General features: G+C 45.5%; 1 protein-coding gene across 6 annotated transcripts in view; it reads right to left on the bottom strand.

Annotated features, from left to right (window-relative positions):
- The window catches only part of LOC136579890 (methyl-CpG-binding domain protein 1-like), an 83,229-nt gene that overhangs the window by 41,686 nt on the left and 17,563 nt on the right, over window positions 1–23,980 (bottom strand). For all 6 annotated transcript variants that reach the window (XM_066579970.1, XM_066579969.1, XM_066579971.1 and 3 more), the window contains one exon: window positions 18,058–18,159. In XM_066579970.1, coding sequence (XP_066436067.1) covers window positions 18,058–18,159 — 102 coding nt within the window. The remainder of the gene's footprint in view (window positions 1–18,057; window positions 18,160–23,980) is intronic.

The following is a 23,980-nucleotide window of genomic DNA, read 5'->3' as shown; positions in this document are numbered from 1 at the left end:
CATGACTACACAGGAAACCCTTAGTACTTGTCCTAATATATAGACCAGACATGACTACACAGGACACCCTTAGTGCTTGTACTAATATATAGGAGACCAGACATGACTACACAGGACACCCTTAGTACTTGTCCTAATATATAGACCAGACATGACTACACAGGACACCCTTAGTACTTGTCCTAATATATAGACCAGACATGACTACACAGGGCACCCTTAGTACTTGTCCTAATATATAGGAGACCAGACATGACTACACAGGACACCCTTAGTACTTGTCCTAATATATAGACCAGACATGACTACACAGGACACCCTTAGTACTTGTCCTAATATATATAGACCGACATGACTACACAGGACACCCTTAGTACTTGTCCTAATATATAGACCAGACATGACTACACAGGACACCCTTAGTACTTGTCCTAATATATAGACCGACATGACTACACAGGACACCCTTAGTACTTGTCCTAATATATAGACCAGACACGACTACACAGGACACCCTTAGTACTTGTCCTAATATATATAGACCGACATGACTACACAGGACACCCTTAGTACTTGTCCTAATATATATAGACCGACATGACTACACAGGACACCCTTAGTACTTGTCCTAATATATAGACCGACATGACTACACAGGACACCCTTAGTACTTGTCCTAATATATAGACCAGACATGACTACACAGGGCACCCTTAGTACTTGTCCTAATATACAGACCAGACATGACTACACAGGACACCCTTAGTGCTTGTCCTAATATATAGGGACCAGACATGACTATACAGGACACCCTTAGTACTTGTCCTAATATATAGGGACCAGACATGACTACACAGGACACCCTTAGTACTTGTCCTAATATATAGGAGACCAGACATGACTACACAGGACACCCTTAGTACTTGTCCTAATATATAGGGACCAGACATGACTATACAGGACACCCTTAGTACTTGTCCTAATATATAGGGACCAGACACGACTACACAGGACACCCTTAGTACTTGTCCTAATATATAGGGACCAGACATGACTACACAGGACACCCTTAGTACTTGTCCTAATATATAGGGACCAGACATGACTACACAGGACACCCTTAGTACTTGTCCTAATATATAGGGACCAGACACGACTACACAGGACACCCTTAGTACTTGTCCTAATATATAGGGACCAGACATGACTACACAGGACACCCTTAGTGCTTGTACTAATATATAGGGACCAGACATGACTACACAGGACACCCTTAGTACTTGTCCTAATATATAGGAGAACCAGACATGACTACACAGGGCACCCTTAGTACTTGTCCTAATATATAGACCGACATGACTACACAGGACACCCTTAGTACTTGTCCTAATATATAGACCAGACATGACTACACAGGACACCCTTAGTACTTGTCCTAATATATAGGGACCAGACACGACTACACAGGACACCCTTAGTACTTGTCCTAATATATAGTGACCAGACATGACTACACAGGACACCCTTAGTGCTTGTACTAATATATAGGGACCAGACATGACTACACAGGCACCCTTAGTACTTGTCCTAATATATAGGAGAACCAGACATGACTACACAGGGCACCCTTAGTACTTGTCCTAATATATAGACCGACATGACTACACAGGGCACCCTTAGTACTTGTCCTAATATATAGGGGACCAGACAGGGCTACACAGGACACCCTTAGTACTTGTCCTAATATATATAGACCGACATGACTACACAGGACACCCTTAGTACTTGTCCTAATATATAGACCAGACATGACTACACAGGACACCCTTAGTACTTGTCCTAATATATAGACCAGACATGACTACACAGGACACCCTTAGTACTTGTCCTAATATATATAGACCGACATGACTACACAGGACACCCTTAGTACTTGTCCTAATATATAGACCAGACATGACTACACAGGACACCCTTAGTACTTGTCCTAATATATATAGACCGACATGACTACACAGGACACCCTTAGTACTTGTCCTAATATATAGACCGACATGACTACACAGGACACCCTTAGTACTTGTCCTAATATATAGACCAGACACGACTACACAGGACACCCTTAGTACTTGTCCTAATATATAGACCAGACATGACTACACAGGACACCCTTAGTACTTGTCCTAATATATATAGACCGACATGACTACACAGGGCACCCTTAGTACTTGTCCTAATATATAGGAGACCAGACATGACTACACAGGACACCCTTAGTACTTGTCCTAATATATAGACCGACATGACTACACAGGACACCCTTAGTACTTGTCCTAATATATAGACCGACATGACTACACAGGACACCCTTAGTACTTGTCCTAATATACAGACCAGACATGACTACACAGGACACCCTTAGTGCTTGTCCTAATATATAGGGACCAGACATGACTATACAGGACACCCTTAGTACTTGTCCTAATATATAGGGACCAGACACGACTACACAGGACACCCTTAGTACTTGTCCTAATATATAGGGACCAGACATGACTACACAGGACACCCTTAGTACTTGTCCTAATATATAGGAGACCAGACATGACTACACAGGACACCCTTAGTACTTGTCCTAATATATAGGGACCAGACATGACTATACAGGACACCCTTAGTACTTGTCCTAATATATAGGGACCAGACACGACTACACAGGACACCCTTAGTACTTGTCCTAATATATAGGGACCAGACATGACTACACAGGACACCCTTAGTACTTGTCCTAATATATAGGAGACCAGACATGACTACACAGGACACCCTTAGTACTTGTCCTAATATATAGGAGACCAGACATGACTACACAGGACACCCTTAGTACTTGTCCTAATATATATAGACCGACATGACTACACAGGACACCCTTAGTACTTGTCCTAATATATAGACCAGACATGACTACACAGGGCACCCTTAGTACTTGTCCTAATATATAGACCAGACATGACTACACAGGACACCCTTAGTACTTGTCCTAATATATAGACCAGACATGACTACACAGGACACCCTTAGTACTTGTCCTAATATATAGGGACCAGACACGACTACACAGGACACCCTTAGTACTTGTCCTAATATATAGTGACCAGACATGACTACACAGGACACCCTTAGTACTTGTCCTAATATATAGTGACCAGACATGACTACACAGGACACCCTTAGTACTTGACCTAATATATAGGGACCAGACATGGCTACACAGGGCACCCTTAGTACTTGTCCTAATATATAGGGACCAGACATGACTACACAGGGCACCCTTAGTACTTGTCCTAATATATAGGGACCAGACATGACTACACAGGGCACCCTTAGTACTTGTCCTAATATATAGGGGACCAGACATGGCTACACAGGGCACCCTTAGTACTTGTCCTAATATATAGACCAGACATGACTACACAGGGCACCCTTAGTACTTGTCCTAATATATAGACCAGACATGACTACACAGGACACCCTTAGTACTTGTCCTAATATATAGACCAGACATGACTACACAGGACACCCTTAGTACTTGTCCTAATATATAGGGGACCAGACATGACTACACAGGGCACCCTTAGTACTTGTCCTAATATATAGGGACCAGACATGACTACACAGGGCACCCTTAGTACTTGTCCTAATATATAGACCAGACATGAGTACACAGGACACCCTTAGTACTTGTCCTAATATATAGACCAGACATGACTACACAGGACACCCTTAGTACTTGTCCTAATATATAGTGACCAGACATGACTACACAGGACACCCTTAGTACTTGACCTAATATATAGGGACCAGACATGACTACACAGGGCACCCTTAGTACTTGTCCTAATATATAGACCAGACATGACTACACAGGGCACCCTTAGTACTTGTCCTAATATATAGGGACCAGACATGACTACACAGGGCACCCTTAGTACTTGTACTAATATATAGGGACCAGACATGACTATACAGGACACCCTTAGTACTTGTCCTAATATATAGACCAGACATGACTACACAGGACACCCTTAGTACTTGTCCCAATATATAGGAGACCAGACATGAGTACACAGGGCACCCTTAGTACTTGTCCTAATATATAGACCAGACATGACTACACAGGACACCCTTAGTACTTGTCCTAATATATAGGGGACCAGACATGACTACACAGGGCACCCTTAGTACTTGTCCTAATATATAGGGACCAGACATGACTACACAGGACACCCTTAGTACTTGTCCTAATATATAGGGACCAGACATGACTACACAGGACACCCTTAGTACTTGTCCTAATATATAGGGACCAGACATGACTACACTGGACACCCTTAGTACTTGTCCTAATATATAGGGACCAGACATGACTACACAGGACACCCTTAGTACTTGTCCTAATATATAGACCAGACATGACTACACAGGACACCCTTAGTACTTGTCCTAATATATAGACCAGACACGACTACACAGGACACCCTTAGTACTTGTCCTAATATATAGACCAGACATGACTACACAGGGCACCCTTAGTACTTGTCCTAATATATAGACCAGACATGACTACACAGGGCACCCTTAGTACTTGTCCTAATATATAGGAGACCAGACAAGACTACACAGGGCACCCTTAGTACTTGTCCTAATATATAGGAGATGCAGACATGACTACACAGGACACCCTTAGTACTTGTCCTAATATATAGGGGACCAGACATGACTACACAGGACACCCTTAGTACTTGTCCTAATATATAGACCAGACATGACTACACAGGACACCCTTAGTACTTGTCCTAATATATAGGGACCAGACATGGCTACACAGGACACCCTTAGTACTTGTCCTAATATATAGACCAGACATGACTACACAGGACACCCTTAGTACTTGTCCTAATATATAGGGACCAGACATGGCTACACAGGACACCCTTAGAACTTGTCCTAATATATAGACCAGACATGACTACACAGGACACCCTTAGTACTTGTACTAATATATAGGGACCAGACATGACTACAGAGGGCACCCTTAGTACTTGTCCTAATATATAGACCAGACATGACTACACAGGGCACCCTTAGTACTTGTCCTAATATATAGTGACCAGACATGACTACACAGGACACCCTTAGTACTTGTCCTAATATATAGGGACCAGACATGACTACACAGGGCACCCTTAGTACTTGTCCTAATATATAGACCACACATGACTACACAGGGCACCCTTAGTACTTGTCCTAATATATAGACCAGACATGACTACACAGGGCACCCTTAGTACTTGTCCCAATATATAGGGACCAGACATGACTACAGAGGACACCCTTAGTACTTGTCCTAATATATAGACCAGACATGACTACACAGGACACCCTTAGTACTTGTCCTAATATATAGGAGACCAGACATGACTACACAGGGCACCCTTAGTACTTGTCCTAATATACAGACCAGACATGACTACACTGGACACCCTTAGTACTTGTCCTAATATATAGGAAATGCAGACATGACTACACAGGACACCCTTAGTACTTGTCCTAATATATAGACCAGACATGACTACACAGGGCACCCTTAGTACTTGTCCTAATATATAGGGACCAGACATGACTACACAGGGCACCCTTAGTACTTGTCCTAATATATAGGAGACTAGACATGACTACACAGGGCACCCTTAGTACTTGTCCTAATATATAGGAGACTAGACATGACTACACTGGACACCCTTAGTACTTGTCCTAATATATAGACCAGACATGACTACACAGGGCACCCTTAGTACTTGTCCTAATATATAGACCAGACATGACTACACAGGACACCCTTAGTACTTGTCCTAATATATAGGGGACCAGACAGGGCTACACAGGGCACCCTTAGTACTTGTCCTAATATATAGAGACCAGACATGACTACACAGGACACCCTTAGTACTTGTCCTAATATATAGGGACCAGACATGACTACACAGGACACCCTTAGTACTTGTCCTAATATATATAGACCAGACATGACTACACAGGCACCCTTAGTACTTGTCCTAATATAAAGACCAGACATGACTACACAGGACACCCTTAGTACTTGTCCTAATATATAGGGACCAGACATGACTACACAGGGCACCCTTAGTACTTGTCCTAATATATAGGGACCAGACATGACTACACAGGGCACCCTTAGTACTGGTCCTAATATATAGACCAGACATGACTACACAGGACACCCTTAGTACTTGTCCTAATATATAGGGGACCAGACATGACTACACAGGACACCCTTAGTACTTGTCCTAATATATAGACCAGACATGACTACACAGAGCACCCTTAGTACTTGTCCTAATATATAGACCAGACATGACTACACAGGGCACCCTTAGTACTTGTCCTAATATATAGGGGACCAGACATGACTACACAGGACACCCTTAGTACTTGTCCTAATATATAGGCCAGACATGACTACACAGGACACCCTTAGTACTTGTCCTAATATATAGGGGACCAGACAGGGCTACACAGGGCACCCTTAGTACTTGTCCTAATATATAGGGACCAGACATGACTACACAGGACACCCTTAGTACTTGTCCTAATATATAGACCAGACATGACTACACAGGGCACCCTTAGTACTTGTCCTAATATATAGGAGACCAGACATGACTACACAGGACACCCTTAGTACTTGTCCTAATATATAGTGACCAGACATGACTACACAGGACACCCTTAGTACTTGTCCTAATATATAGACCAGACATGACTACACAGGCACCCTTAGTACTTGTCCTAATATATAGACCAGACACGACTACACAGGGCACCCTTAGTACTTGTCCTAATATATAGACCAGACATGACTACACAGGGCACCCTTAGTACTTGTCCTTATAGGGACCAGACATGACTACACAGGACACCCTTAGTACTTGTCCTAATATATAGACCAGACATGACTACACAGGGCACCCTTAGTACTTGTCCTAATATATAGGAGACCAGACATGACTACACAGGACACCCTTAGTACTTGTCCTAATATATAGTGACCAGACATGACTACACAGGACACCCTTAGTACTTGTCCTAATATATATAGACCAGACATGACTACACAGGACACCCTTAGTACTTGTCCTAATATATATAGACCAGACATGACTACACAGGACACCCTTAGTACTTGTCCTAATATATAGACCAGACACGACTACACAGGGCACCCTTAGTACTTGTCCTAAAATATAGACCAGACATGACTACACAGGGCACCCTTAGTACTTGTCCTAATATATAGACCAGACATGACTACACAGGGCACCCTTAGTACTTGTCCTAAAATATAGACCAGACACGACTACACAGGGCACCCTTAGTACTTGTCCTAAAATATAGACCAGACATGACTACACAGGACACCCTTAGTACTTGTCCTAATATATAGACCAGACACGACTACACAGGGCACCCTTAGTACTTGTCCTAAAATATAGACCAGACATGACTACACAGGGCACCCTTAGTACTTGTCCTAATATATAGGAGATGCAGACATGACTACACAGGACACCCTTAGTACTTGTCCTAATATATAGACCAGACATGACTACACAGGACACCCTTAGTACTTGTCCTAATATATAGGGACCAGACATGACTACACAAGACACCCTTAGTACTTGTCCTAATATATAGACCAGACATGACTACACAGGACACCCTTAGTACTTGTCCTAATATATAGACCAGACATGACTACACAGGACACCCTTAGTACTTGTCCTAATATATAGGGACCAGACATGACTACACAGGGCACCCTTAGTACTTGTCCTAATATATAGACCAGACATGACTACACAGGACACCCTTAGTACTTGTCCTAATATATAGACCAGACATGACTACACAGGACACCCTTAGTACTTGTCCTAATACATAGGGACCAGACATGACTACACAGGGCACCCTTAGTACTTGTCCTAATATATAGACCGACATGACTACACAGGACACCCTTAGTACTTGTCCTAATATATAGACCAGACATGGCTACACAGGGCACCCTTAGTACTTGTCCTAATATATAGGAGACCAGACATGGCTACACAGGACACCCTTAGTACTTGTCCTAATATATAGGGACCAGACATGACTACACAGGGCACCCTTAGTACTTGTCCTAATATATAGGGACCAGACATGACTATACAGGACACCCTTAGTACTTGTCCTAATATATAGACCAGACATGACTACACAGGGCACCCTTAGTACTTGTCCTAATATATAGGAGATGCAGACATGACTACACAGGACACCCTTAGTACTTGTCCTAATATATAGACCAGACATGACTACACAGGACACCCTTAGTACTTGTCCTAATATATAGGGACGAGACATGACTACACAGGACACCCTTAGTACTTGTCCTAATATATAGGGACCAGACATGACTACACAGGACACCCTTAGTACTTGTCCTAATATATAGGGACCAGACATGACTACACAGGGCACCCTTAGTACTTGTCCTAATATATAGGGACCAGACATGACTATACAGGACACCCTTAGTACTTGTCCTAATATATAGACCAGACATGACTACACAGGGCACCCTTAGTACTTGTCCTAATATATAGGAGATGCAGACATGACTACACAGGACACCCTTAGTACTTGTCCTAATATATAGACCAGACATGACTACACAGGGCACTCTTAGTACTGGTCCTAATATATAGCCCAGACATGACTACACAGGACACCCTTAGTACTTGTCCTAATATATCGAGACCAGACATGACTACACAGGACACCCTTAGTACTTGTCCTAATATATAGACCAGACATGACTACACAGGGCACCCTTAGTACTGGTCCTAATATATAGACCAGACATGACTACACAGGGCACCCTTAGTACTTGTCCTAATATATAGGGACCGGACATGACTACACAGGGCACCCTTAGTACTTTTCCTAATATATAGAGACCAGACATGACTACACAGGGCACCCTTAGTACTTGTCCTAATATATAGACCAGACATGACTACACAGGGCACCCTTAGTACTTGTCCTAATATATAGACCAGACATGACTACACAGGACACCCTTAGTACTTGTCCTAATATATAGAGACCAGACATGACTACACAGGGCACCCTTAGTACTTGTCCTAATATATAGGGACCAGACATGGCTACACAGGGCACCCTTAGTACTTGTCCTAATATATAGACCAGACATGACTACACAGGGCACCCTTAGTACTTGTCCTAATATATAGACCAGACATGACTACACAGGGCACCCTTAGTACTTGTCCTAATATATAGACCAGACATGACTATACAGGGCACCCTTAGTACTTGTCCTAATATATAGGGACCAGACATGACTACACAGTGCACCCTTAGTACTTGTCCTAATATATAGACCAGACATGACTACACAGGGCACCCTTAGTACTTGTCCTAATATATAGGGACCAGACATGACTACACAGGACACCCTTAGTACTTCTCCTAATATATATAGACCAGACATGACTACACAGGACACCCTTAGTACTTGTCCTAATATATAGGGACCAGACATGACTACACAGGACACCCTTAGTACTTGTCCTAATATATAGACCAGACATGACTACACAGGGCACCCTTAGTACTTGTCCTAATATATAGACCAGACATGACTACACAGGGCACCCTTATTACTTCTCCTAATATATAGACCAGACATGACTACACAGGACACCCTTAGTACTTGTCCTAATATACAGGGACTAGACATGACTACACAGGGCACCCTTAGTACTTGTCCTAATATATAGGGACTAGACATGACTACACAGGGCACCCTTAGTACTTGTCCTAATATATAGGGGACCAGACATGACTACACAGGGCACCCTTAGTACTTGTCCTAATATATAGGGGACCAGACATGACTACACAGGACACCCTTAGTACTTGTCCTAATATATAGGGACCAGACATGACTACACAGGACACCCTTAGTACTTGTCCTAATATATATAGACCAGACATGACTACACAGGACACCCTTAGTACTTGTCCTAATATATAGGGACTAGACATGACTACACAGGGCACCCTTAGTACTTGTCCTAATATATAGGGGACCAGACATGACTACACAGGACACCCTTAGTACTTGTCCTAATATATAGGGACCAGACATGACTACACAGGACACCCTTAGTACTTGTCCTAATATATAGGGACCAGACATGACTACACAGGACACCCTTAGTACTTGTCCTAATATATAGACCAGACATGACTACACAGGACACCCTTAGTACTTGTCCTAATATATAGGGACCAGACATGACTACACAGGACACCCTTACTGCTTGTCCTAATATATAGACCAGACATGACTACACAGGACACCCTTAGTACTTGTCCTAATATATAGGGACCAGACATGACTACACAGGGCACCCTTAGTACTTGTCCTAATATATAGACCAGACATGACTACACAGGACACCCTTAGTACTTGTCCTAATATATAGACCAGACATGAATACACAGGGCACCCTTAGTACTTGTCCTAATATACAGACCAGACATGACTACACAGGGCACCCTTAGTACTTGTCCTAATATATAGGGACCAGACATGACTACACAGGGCACCCTTAGTACTTGTCCTAATATATAGGGACCAGACATGACTACACAGGGCACCCTTAGTACTTGTCCTAATATATAGACCAGGCATGACTACACAGGGCACCCTTAGTACTTGTCCTAATATATAGACCAGACATGGCTACACAGGGCACCCTTAGTACTTGTCCTAATATATAGACCAGACATGACTACACAGGGCACCCTTAGTACTTGTCCTAATATATAGACCAGACATGACTACACAGGACACCCTTAGTACTTGTCCTAATATATAGACCAGACATGACTACACAGGACACCCTTAGTACTTGTCCTAATATATAGACCAGACATGACTACACAGGGCACCCTTAGTACTTGTCCTAATATATAGAAACCAGACATGACTACAGAGGGCACCCTTAGTACTTGTACTAATATATAGAGACCAGACATGACTACACAGGGCACCCTTAGTACTTGTCCTAATATATAGACCAGACATGACTACACAGGACACCCTTAGTACTTGTCCTAATATATAGACCAGACATGACTACACAGGACACCCTTAGTACTTGTCCTAATACATAGGGACCAGACATGACTACACAGGACACCCTTAGTACTTGTCCTAATATATAGACCAGACATGACTACACAGTGCACCCTTAGTACTTGTCCTAATATATAGGGGACCAGACATGACTACACTGGGCACCCTTAGTACTTGTCCTAATATATAGGGACCAGACATGACTACACAGGACACCCTTAGTACTTGTCCTAATATATAGACCAGACATGACTACACAGGGCACCCTTAGTACTTGTCCTAATATATAGGGACCAGACATGACTACACAGGACACCCTTAGTACTTGTCCTAATATATAGGGACCAGACATGACTACACAGGACACCCTTAGTACTTGTCCTAATATATAGGGACCAGACATGACTACACAGGACACCCTTAGTACTTGTCCTAATGTATAGGGACCAGACATGACTACACAGGACACCCTTAGTACTTGTCCTAATATATAGACCAGACATGACTACACAGGGCACCCTTAGTACTTGTCCTAATATATAGGGACCAGACATGGCTACGCAGGGCACCCTTAGTACTTGTCCTAATATATAGACCAGACATGACTACACAGGACACCCTTAGTACTTGTCCTAATATATAGACCAGACATGGCTACACAGGACACCCTTAGTACTTGTCCTAATATATGAGACCAGACATGACTACACAGGACACCCTTAGTACTTGTCCTAATATATAGGGACCGGACATGACTACACAGGGCACCCTTAGTACTTGTCCTAATATATGAGACCAGACATGACTACACAGGGCACCCTTAGTACTTGTCCTAATATATAGGGACAATACATGACTACACAGGACACCCTTAGTACTTGTCCTAATATATAGACCAGACATGACTACACAGGACACCCTTAGTACTTGTCCTAATATATAGGGACCAGACATGACTAGACAGGGCACCCTTAGTACTTGTCCTAATATATAGACCAGACATGACTACACAGGGGACCCTTAGTACTTGTCCTAATATATAGGGGACCAGACATGACTACACAGGACACCCTTAGTACTTGTCCTAATATATAGGGACCAGACATGACTACACAGGACACCCTTAGTACTTGTCCTAATATATATAGACCAGACATGACTATACAGGGCACCCTTAGTACTTGTCCTAATATATAGGGACCAGACATGACTACACAGGACACCCTTAGTACTTGTCCTAATATATAGACCAGACATGAGTACACAGGACACCCTTAGTACTTGTCCTAATATATAGACCAGACATGACTACACAGGGCACCCTTAGTACTTGTCCTAATATATAGGGACCAGACATGACTACACAGGGCACCCTTAGTACTTGTCCTAATATATAGGGACCAGACATGACTACACAGGACACCCTTAGTACTTGTCCTAATATATAGACCAGACATGACTACACAGTGCACCCTTAGTACTTGTCCTAATATATAGACCAGACATGACTACACAGGGCACTGTTAGTACTTGTCCTAATGTATAGGGACCAGACATGACTACACAGGACACCCTTAGTACTTGTCCTAATATATACAGACCAGACATGACTACACAGGGCACCCTTAGTACTTGTCCTAATATATAGGAGACTAGACATGACTACACTGGACACCCTTAGTACTTGTCCTAATATATAGACCAGACACGACTACACAGGGCACCCTTAGTACTTGTCCTAATATATAGGGACCAGACATGACTATACAGGACACCCTTAGTACTTGTCCTAATATATAGACCAGACATGACTACACAGGGCACCCTTAGTACTGCTCCTAATATATAGGGACCAGACATGACTACACAGGGCACCCTTAGTACTTGTCCTAATATATAGGAGACCCAGACACGACTACACAGGGCACCCTTAGTACTTGTCCTAATATATAGACCAGACATGACTACACAGGGCACCCTTAGTACTTGTCCTAATATATAGGGACCAGACATGACTACACAGGGCACCCTTAGTACTTGTCCTAATATATAGACCAGACACGACTACACAGGGCACCCTTAGTACTTGTCCTAATATATAGACCAGACACGACTACACAGGACACCCTTAGTACTTGTCCTAATATATAGACCAGACACGACTACACAGGGCACCCTTAGTACTTGTCCTAATATATAGGGACCAGACATGACTACACAGGGCACCCTTAGTACTTGTCCTAATATATAGGGACCAGACATGACTACACAGGGCACCCTTAGTACTTGTCCTAATATATAGGGACCAGACATGACTACACAGGGCACCCTTAGTACTTGTCCTAATATATAGACCAGACACGACTACACAGGACACCCTTAGTACTTGTCCTAATATATAGACCAGACATGACTACACAGGGCACCCTTAGTACTTGTCCTAATATATAGACCAGACATGACTACACAGGGCACCCTTAGTACTTGTCCTAATATATAGGGACCAGACATGACTACACAGGCACCCTTAGTACTTGTCCTAATGTATAGGGACCAGACATGGCTACACAGGACACCCTTAGTACTTGTCCTAATATATAGACCAGACACGACTACACAGGACACCCTTAGTACTTGTCCTAATATATAGACCAGACATGACTACACAGGACACCCTTAGTACTTGTCCTAATATATAGACCAGACATGACTACACAGGGCACCCTTAGTACTTGTCCTAATATATAGGGACCAGACATGACTACACAGGCACCCTTAGTACTTGTCCTAATATATAGACCAGACATGACTACACAGGGCACCCTTAGTACTTGTCCTTATAGGGACCAGACATGACTACACAGGACACCCTTAGTACTTGTCCTAATATATAGACCAGACATGACTACACAGGGCACCCTTAGTACTTGTCCTAATATATAGGAGACCAGACATGACTACACAGGACACCCTTAGTACTTGTCCTAATATATAGTGACCAGACATGACTACACAGGACACCCTTAGTACTTGTCCTAATATATAGACCAGACATGACTACACAGGCACCCTTAGTACTTGTCCTAATATATAGACCAGACACGACTACACAGGGCACCCTTAGTACTTGTCCTAATATATAGACCAGACATGACTACACAGGGCACCCTTAGTACTTGTCCTTATAGGGACCAGACATGACTACACAGGACACCCTTAGTACTTGTCCTAATATATAGACCAGACATGACTACACAGGGCACCCTTAGTACTTGTCCTAATATATAGGAGACCAGACATGACTACACAGGACACCCTTAGTACTTGTCCTAATATATAGTGACCAGACATGACTACACAGGACACCCTTAGTACTTGTCCTAATATATAGACCAGACACGACTACACAGGGCACCCTTAGTACTTGTCCTAAAATATAGACCAGACATGACTACACAGGGCACCCTTAGTACTTGTCCTAATATATAGACCAGACATGACTACACAGGGCACCCTTAGTACTTGTCCTAAAATATAGACCAGACACGACTACACAGGGCACCCTTAGTACTTGTCCTAAAATATAGACCAGACATGACTACACAGGACACCCTTAGTACTTGTCCTAATATATAGACCAGACACGACTACACAGGGCACCCTTAGTACTTGTCCTAAAATATAGACCAGACATGACTACACAGGGCACCCTTAGTACTTGTCCTAATATATAGGAGATGCAGACATGACTACACAGGGCACCCTTAGTACTTGTCCTAATATATAGGGACCAGACATGACTACACAGGGCACCCTTAGTACTTGTCCTAATATATAGGGACCAGACATGACTACACAGGGCACCCTTAGTACTTGTCCTAATATATAGGGACCAGACATGACTACACAGGGCACCCTTAGTACTTGTCCTAATATATAGGGACCAGACATGACTACACAGGACACCCTTAGTACTTGTCCTAATATATAGACCAGACACGACTACACAGGACACCCTTAGTACTTGTCCTAATATATAGACCAGACACGACTACACAGGGCACCCTTAGTACTTGTCCTAAAATACAGACCAGACATGACTACACAGGACACCCTTAGTACTTGTCCTAATATATAGGAGATGCAGACATGACTACACAGGACACCCTTAGTACTTGTCCTAATATATAGACCAGACATGACTACACAGGGCACCCTTAGTACTTGTCCTAATATATAGACCAGACATGACTACACAGGACACCCTTAGTACTTGTCCTAATATATAGGGACCAGACATGACTATACAGGACACCCTTAGTACTTGTCCTAATATATAGACCAGACATGACTACACAGGACACCCTTAGTACTTGTCCTAATATATAGACCAGACATGACTACACAGGGCACCCTTAGTACTTGTCCTAATATATAGTGACCAGACATGACTACACAGGACACCCTTAGTACTTGTCCTAATATATAGACCAGACACGACTACACAGGGCACCCTTAGTACTTGTCCTAAAATATAGACCAGACATGACTACACAGGACACCCTTAGTACTTGTCCTAATATATAGGGGACCAGACATGACTACACAGGACACCCTTAGTACTTGTCCTAATATATAGGGACCAGACATGACTACACAGGACACCCTTAGTACTTGTCCTAATATATATAGACCAGACATGACTATACAGGGCACCCTTAGTACTTGTCCTAATATATAGGGACCAGACATGACTACACAGGACACCCTTAGTACTTGTCCTAATATCTAGACCAGACATGAGTACACAGGACACCCTTAGTACTTGTCCTAATATATAGGGACCAGACATGGCTACACAGGGCACCCTTAGTACTTGTCCTAATATATAGACCAGACATGACTACACAGGGCACTGTTAGTACTTGTCCTAATGTATAGGGACCAGACATGACTACACAGGGCACCCTTAGTACTTGTCCTAATATATACAGACCAGACATGACTACACAGGGCACCCTTAGTACTTGTCCTAATATATAGGAGACCCAGACACGACTACACAGGACACCCTTAGTACTTGTCCTAATATATAGGGACCAGACATGACTACACAGGGCACCCTTAGTACTTGTCCTAATATATAGAGACCAGACATGACTACACAGGGCACCCTTAGTACTTGTCCTAATATATAGGGACCAGACACGACTACACAGGACACCCTTAGTACTTGTCCTAATATATAGGACACCAGACATGACTACACAGGGCACCCTTAGTACTGCTCCTAATATATAGGGACCAGACATGACTACACAGGGCACCCTTAGTACTTGTCCTAATATATAGGAGACCCAGACACGACTACACAGGGCACCCTTAGTACTTGTCCTAATATATAGACCAGACATGACTACACAGGGCACCCTTAGTACTTGTCCTAATATATAGGGACCAGACATGACTACACAGGGCACCCTTAGTACTTGTCCTAATATATAGGGACCAGACATGACTACACAGGACACCCTTAGTACTTGTCCTAATATATAGGGACCAGACATGACTACACAGGGCACCCTTAGTACTTGTCCTAATATATAGGGACCAGACATGACTACACAGGGCACCCTTAGTACTTGTCCTAATATATAGACCAGACACGACTACACAGGGCACCCTTAGTACTTGTCCTAATATATAGACCAGACACGACTACACAGGACACCCTTAGTACTTGTCCTAATATATAGACCAGACACGACTACACAGGGCACCCTTAGTACTTGTCCTAAAATACAGACCAGACATGACTACACAGGACACCCTTAGTACTTGTCCTAATATATAGGAGATGCAGACATGACTACACAGGACACCCTTAGTACTTGTCCTAATATATAGACCAGACATGACTACACAGGGCACCCTTAGTACTTGTCCTAATATATAGACCAGACATGACTACACAGGACACCCTTAGTACTTGTCCTAATATATAGGGACCAGACATGACTATACAGGACACCCTTAGTACTTGTCCTAATATATAGACCAGACATGACTACACAGGACACCCTTAGTACTTGTCCTAATATATAGACCAGACATGACTACACAGGACACCCTTAGTACTTGTCCTAATATATAGGGACCAGACATGACTACACAGGACACCCTTAGTACTTGTCCTAATATATAGACCAGACATGACTACACAGGGCACCCTTAGTACTTGTCCTAATATATAGGGACCAGACATGAGTACAGAGGACACCCTTAGTACTTGTCCTAATATATAGACCAGACATGACTACACAGGACACCCTTAGTACTTGTCCTAATATATATAGACCAGACATGACTACACAGGGCACCCTTAGTACTTGTCCTAATATATAGGGACCAGACACGACTATACAGGGCACCCTTAGTACTTGTCCTAATATATATAGACCAGACATGGCTACACAGGGCACCCTTAGTACTTGTTTGGGCCACATGTGGAGGATTTCTGGAATAATGCGTTCTTCTACAGGATTCATTGCACCGACTTGCCTTCCTCCTACAGTTGATGTCCCCCAGCAGGTACCTCCAGAGCTGTAGTTCTTTTTCATCTTTCATCTCATAGTGTTACACTAATGACTGTTGCTCGGCCGGCAGCACCCAGTCGTCTGCCTACTAGTGGTAGAACTAGTTTTTTGCTGCCGCTTGGTCCCAAGAAGGATCGTCGCTCTGCTCCCTTCTACCAGACTCACCAGGACTTCCATGGTCTCTGCAGCCTCTTCCGCCTCCTTCTGTATCCGCTCCAGTATTATGGGGTGATTGGAAGATTTGATATATAGCGGTATGTTCTTCTCCTATGGGATAAACCGTCACAAGAGGAGTCAGTAGGGGGCGCTTACTAGCAGTTATCATTGGCTTCTCAAATGGCACTTCCTAGCCATACAGGATGCCAAAACCACTGCTGGCAAATAAATGCAAGTGGCATGTGATAGTCGGCCGTGTGTGCGGTCGGCACGCTGAACCTCTTGACACTTTGTGCATACACGTTGCCCTCAGACACCGGGATTTGTAAGGAGCGGAATCAGAAGCCGATCGCTACAATCAGCGTTTACGTGGATCGCCAATTGCCCCTGCCGACTGATCCTGGCATTTTAATGCAGTGAGCGGGCCGCCCAGAGGCAGATGGCAGGCTGGCACTCGGTTATCATGGTAGGTCAGGGCCTTCTGAAGGACCCCAGGGCTGACTGGTATGTTTGCCTGTCCATCCTAATGGAATGCAGGAGCACGATCTATAGCAGAGCCCTGCAGAGTGAGGCCGGCGTGATGGCACAATCACAAGTAACAAGAGAGGAAACTACAGGTCCGATCCACGAAAGGAACGGATTATGTATCTCTGGGTGAGCGGAGCCAGGAAAAAAATAGGCAGGGCCAGACTCGTGCATCACTGGTCAGAGCGTGTCCAAGATAAACCACAGGACATCCTGCTAAACACAAGGGGGAGCACAACCGTACCCACGGCAAGATAAACCGCAGGACGTCCCGCTAAACACAAGGGGGAGCACAACCTTACCCAAGGCAAGATAAACCGCAGGACGTCCCGCTAAACACAAGGGGGAGCACAACCTTACCCAAGGCAAGATAAACCGCAGGACGTCCCGCTAAACACAAGGGGGAGCACAACCTTACCCAAGGCAAGATAAACCACAGGACGTCCCGCTAAACACAAGGGGGAGCACAACCTTACCCACGGCAAGATAAACCACAGGACGTCCCGCTAAAGACAAGGGGGAGCACAACCTTACCCACGGCAAGATAAACCGCAGGACGTCCCGCTAAACACAAGGGGGAGCACAACCTTACCCAAGGCAAGATAAACCACAGGACATCCTGCTAAACACAAGGGGGAGCACAACCTTACCCACGGCAAGATAAACCAGAGGACGTCCCGCTAAACACAAGGGGGAGCACAACAATACCCAAGGCAAAATAAACTACAGGACGTCCGGCTAAACACAAGGGGGAGCACAACCTTACCCACGGCAAGATAAGCCGCAGGACGTCCCGCTAAACACAAGGGGGAGCACAACCTTACCCACGGCAAGATAAACCAGAGGACGTCCCGCTAAACACAAGGGAGAGCACAACCCTACCCAAGGCAAAATAAACTACAGGACATCCTGCTAAACACAAGGGGGAGCACAACCATACCCAAGGCAAAATAAACTACAGGACGTCCCGCTAAAAACAAGGGGGAGCACAACCTTACCCACGGCAAGATAAACTACAGGACGTCCCGCTAAACACAGGGGGGAGCACAACCTTACCCACGGCAAAATTAACTACAGGACGTCCCGCTAAAGACAAGGTGCAGCACAACCCTACCCACGGCAAAATTAACTACATGACGTCCCGCTAAACACAAGGGGGAGCACAACCTTACCCACGGCAAGATAAACCACAGGACGTCCCGCTAAACACAAGGGGGAGCACAACCATACCCAAGGCAAAATAAACTACAGGACGTCCCGCTAAACACAAGGGGGAGCACAACCTTACCCACGGCAAGATAAACCGCAGGACGTCCCGCTAAACACAAGGGGGAGCACAACCTTACCCAAGGCAAGATAAACCGCAGGACGTCCCGCTAAACACAAGGGGGAGCACAACCTTACCCACGGCAAGATAAACCACAGGACGTCCCGCTAAACACAAGGGGGAGCACAACCCTACCCAAGGCAAAATAAACTACAGGACATCCTGCTAAACACAAGGGGGAGCACAACCATACCCAAGGCAAAATAAACTACAGGACGTCCCGCTAAACACAAGGGGGAGCACAACCTTACCCACGGCAAGATAAACTACAGGACGTCCCGCTAAACACAAGGGGGAGCACAACTGTACCCACGGCAAAATTAACTACAGGACGTCCCGCTAAAGACAAGGGGCAGCACAACCCTACCCACGGCAAAATTAACTACATGACGTCCCGCTAAACACAAGGGGGAGCACAACCTTACCCACGGCAAGATAAACCACAGGACGTCCCGCTAAACACAAGGGGGAGCACAACCATACCCAAGGCAAAATAAACTACAGGACGTCCCGCTAAAGACAAGGGGGAGCACAACCTTACCCACGGCAAGATAAACCGCAGGACGTCCCGCTAAACACAAGGGGGAGCACAACCTTACCCAAGGCAAGATAAACCGCAGGACGTCCCGCTAAACACAAGGGGGAGCACAACCTTACCCACGGCAAGATAAACCACAGGACGTCCCGCTAAACACAAGGGGGAGCACAACCTTACCCACGGCAAGATAAACCACAGGACGTCCTGCTAAACACAAGGGGGAGCACAACCTTACCCACGGCAAGATAAACCGCAGGACGTCCCACTAAACACAAGGGGGAGCACAACCTTACCCACGGCAAGATAAACCAGAGGACGTCCCGCTAAACACAAGGGGGAGCACAACAATACCCAAGGCAAAATAAACTACAGGACGTCCGGCTAAACACAAGGGGGAGCACAACCTTACCCACGGCAAGATAAACCGCAGGACGTCCCGCTTAACACAAGGGGGAGCGCAACAATACCCAAGGCAAAATAAACTAAAGGACATCCTGCTAAACACAGGGGGGAGCACAACTGTACCCACGGCAAAATTAACTACAGGACGTCCCGCTAAAGACAAGGGGCAGCACAACCCTACCCACGGCAAAATTAACTACATGACGTCCCGCTAAACACAAGGGGGAGCACAACCTTACCCACGGCAAGATAAACCACAGGACGTCCCGCTAAACACAAGGGGGAGCACAACCATACCCAAGGCAAAATAAACTACAGGACATCCTGCTAAACACAAGGGGGAGCACAACCTTACCCACGGCAAGATAAACCATAGGACGTCCCGCTAAAGACAAGGGGGAGCACAACCTTACCCACGGCAAGATGAACTACAGGACGTCCCGCTAAACACAAGGGGGAGCACAACCTTACTGATGGCAAGATAAACTGCAGGACGTCCCGCTAAACACAAGGCGGAGCACAACCTTACCCACGGCAAGATAAACCACAGGACGTCCCACCCAACACAAGGGGGAGCACAACCTTACTGATGGCAAGATAAACTACAGGACGTCCCACTAAACACAAGGGGGAGCACAACCCTATCCAAGGCAAGATAAACCGCAGGACGTCCCGCTAAACACAAGGGGGAGCACAACCTTACCCACAGCAAGATAAACCACAGGACGTCCCACTAAAGACAAGGTGCAGCACAACCCTACCCACGGCAAAATTAACTACATGACGTCCCGCTAAACACAAGGGGGAGCACAACCTTACCCACGGCAAGATAAACCACAGGACGTCCCGCTAAACACAAGGGGGAGCACAACCATACCCAAGGCAAAATAAACTACAGGACGTCCCGCTAAACACAAGGGGGAGCACAACCTTACCCACGGCAAGATAAACCGCAGGACGTCCCGCTAAACACAAGGGGGAGCACAACCTTACCCAAGGCAAGATAAACCGCAGGACGTCCCGCTAAACACAAGGGGGAGCACAACCTTACCCACGGCAAGATAAACCACAGGACGTCCCGCTAAACACAAGGGGGAGCACAACCCTACCCAAGGCAAAATAAACTACAGGACATCCTGCTAAACACAAGGGGGAGCACAACCATACCCAAGGCAAAATAAACTACAGGACGTCCCGCTAAACACAAGGGGGAGCACAACCTTACCCACGGCAAGATAAACTACAGGACGTCCCGCTAAACACAGGGGGGAGCACAACTGTACCCACGGCAAAATTAACTACAGGACGTCCCGCTAAAGACAAGGGGCAGCACAACCCTACCCACGGCAAAATTAACTACATGACGTCCCGCTAAACACAAGGGGGAGCACAACCTTACCCACGGCAAGATAAACCACAGGACGTCCCGCTAAACACAAGGGGGAGCACAACCATACCCAAGGCAAAATAAACTACAGGACGTCCCGCTAAAGACAAGGGGGAGCACAACCTTACCCACGGCAAGATAAACCGCAGGACGTCCCGCTAAACACAAGGGGGAGCACAACCTTACCCAAGGCAAGATAAACCGCAGGACGTCCCGCTAAACACAAGGGGGAGCACAACCTTACCCACGGCAAGATAAACCACAGGACGTCCCGCTAAACACAAGGGGGAGCACAACCTTACCCACGGCAAGATAAACCACAGGACGTCCTGCTAAACACAAGGGGGAGCACAACCTTACCCACGGCAAGATAAACCGCAGGACGTCCCACTAAACACAAGGGGGAGCACAACCTTACCCACGGCAAGATAAACCAGAGGACGTCCCGCTAAACACAAGGGGGAGCACAACAATACCCAAGGCAAAATAAACTACAGGACGTCCGGCTAAACACAAGGGGGAGCACAACCTTACCCACGGCAAGATAAACCGCAGGACGTCCCGCTTAACACAAGGGGGAGCGCAACAATACCCAAGGCAAAATAAACTAAAGGACATCCTGCTAAACACAAGGGGGAGCACAACCATACCCAAGGCAAAATAAACTACAGGACGTCCCGCTAAACACAAGGGGGAGCACAACCTTACCCACGGCAAGATAAACTACAGGACGTCCCGCTAAACACAGGGGGGAGCACAACTGTACCCACGGCAAAATTAACTACAGGACGTCCCGCTAAAGACAAGGGGCAGCACAACCCTACCCACGGCAAAATTAACTACATGACGTCCCGCTAAACACAAGGGGGAGCACAACCTTACCCACGGCAAGATAAACCACAGGACGTCCCGCTAAACACAAGGGGGAGCACAACCATACCCAAGGCAAAATAAACTACAGGACATCCTGCTAAACACAAGGGGGAGCACAACCTTACCCACGGCAAGATAAACCATAGGACGTCCCGCTAAAGACAAGGGGGAGCACAACCTTACCCACGGCAAGATGAACTACAGGACGTCCCGCTAAACACAAGGGGGAGCACAACCTTACTGATGGCAAGATAAACTGCAGGACGTACCGCTAAACACAAGGCGGAGCACAACCTTACCCACGGCAAGATAAACCACAGGACGTCCCACCCAACACAAGGGGGAGCACAACCTTACTGATGGCAAGATAAACTACAGGACGTCCCACTAAACACAAGGGGGAGCACAACCCTATCCAAGGCAAGATAAACCGCAGGACGTCCCGCTAAACACAAGGGGGAGCACAACCTTACCCACAGCAAGATAAACCACAGGACGTCCCACTAAACACAAGGGGGAGCACAACCTTACCCACGGCAAGATAAACCACAGGACGTCCTGCTAAACACAAAGGGGAGCTCAACCTTACTGATGGCAAAATTAACTACAGGACGTCCCACTGAACACAAGGGGGAGCACAGCCGTACCCAAGGCAAGATAAACTACAGGACGTCCGGCTAAACACAAGGGGGAGCACAACCTTACCCACGGCAAGATAAACCACAGGACGTCCCGCTAAACACAAGGGGGAGCACAACCCGACCCACGGCAAGATAAACCACAGGACGTCCCACTAAACACAAGGGGGAGCACAACCTTACCCATGGCAAGATAAACCACAGGACGTCCCACTAAACACAAGGGGGAGCACAACCTTACC

The sequence above is a fragment of the Eleutherodactylus coqui genome, chromosome 10 (assembly GCF_035609145.1).
Source record: "Eleutherodactylus coqui strain aEleCoq1 chromosome 10, aEleCoq1.hap1, whole genome shotgun sequence".
NCBI lineage: Eukaryota > Metazoa > Chordata > Amphibia > Anura > Eleutherodactylidae > Eleutherodactylus > Eleutherodactylus coqui.
The sequence above is the reverse complement of the archived record's forward strand: the minus strand, read 5'-3'. Positions and strand labels throughout refer to the sequence as shown.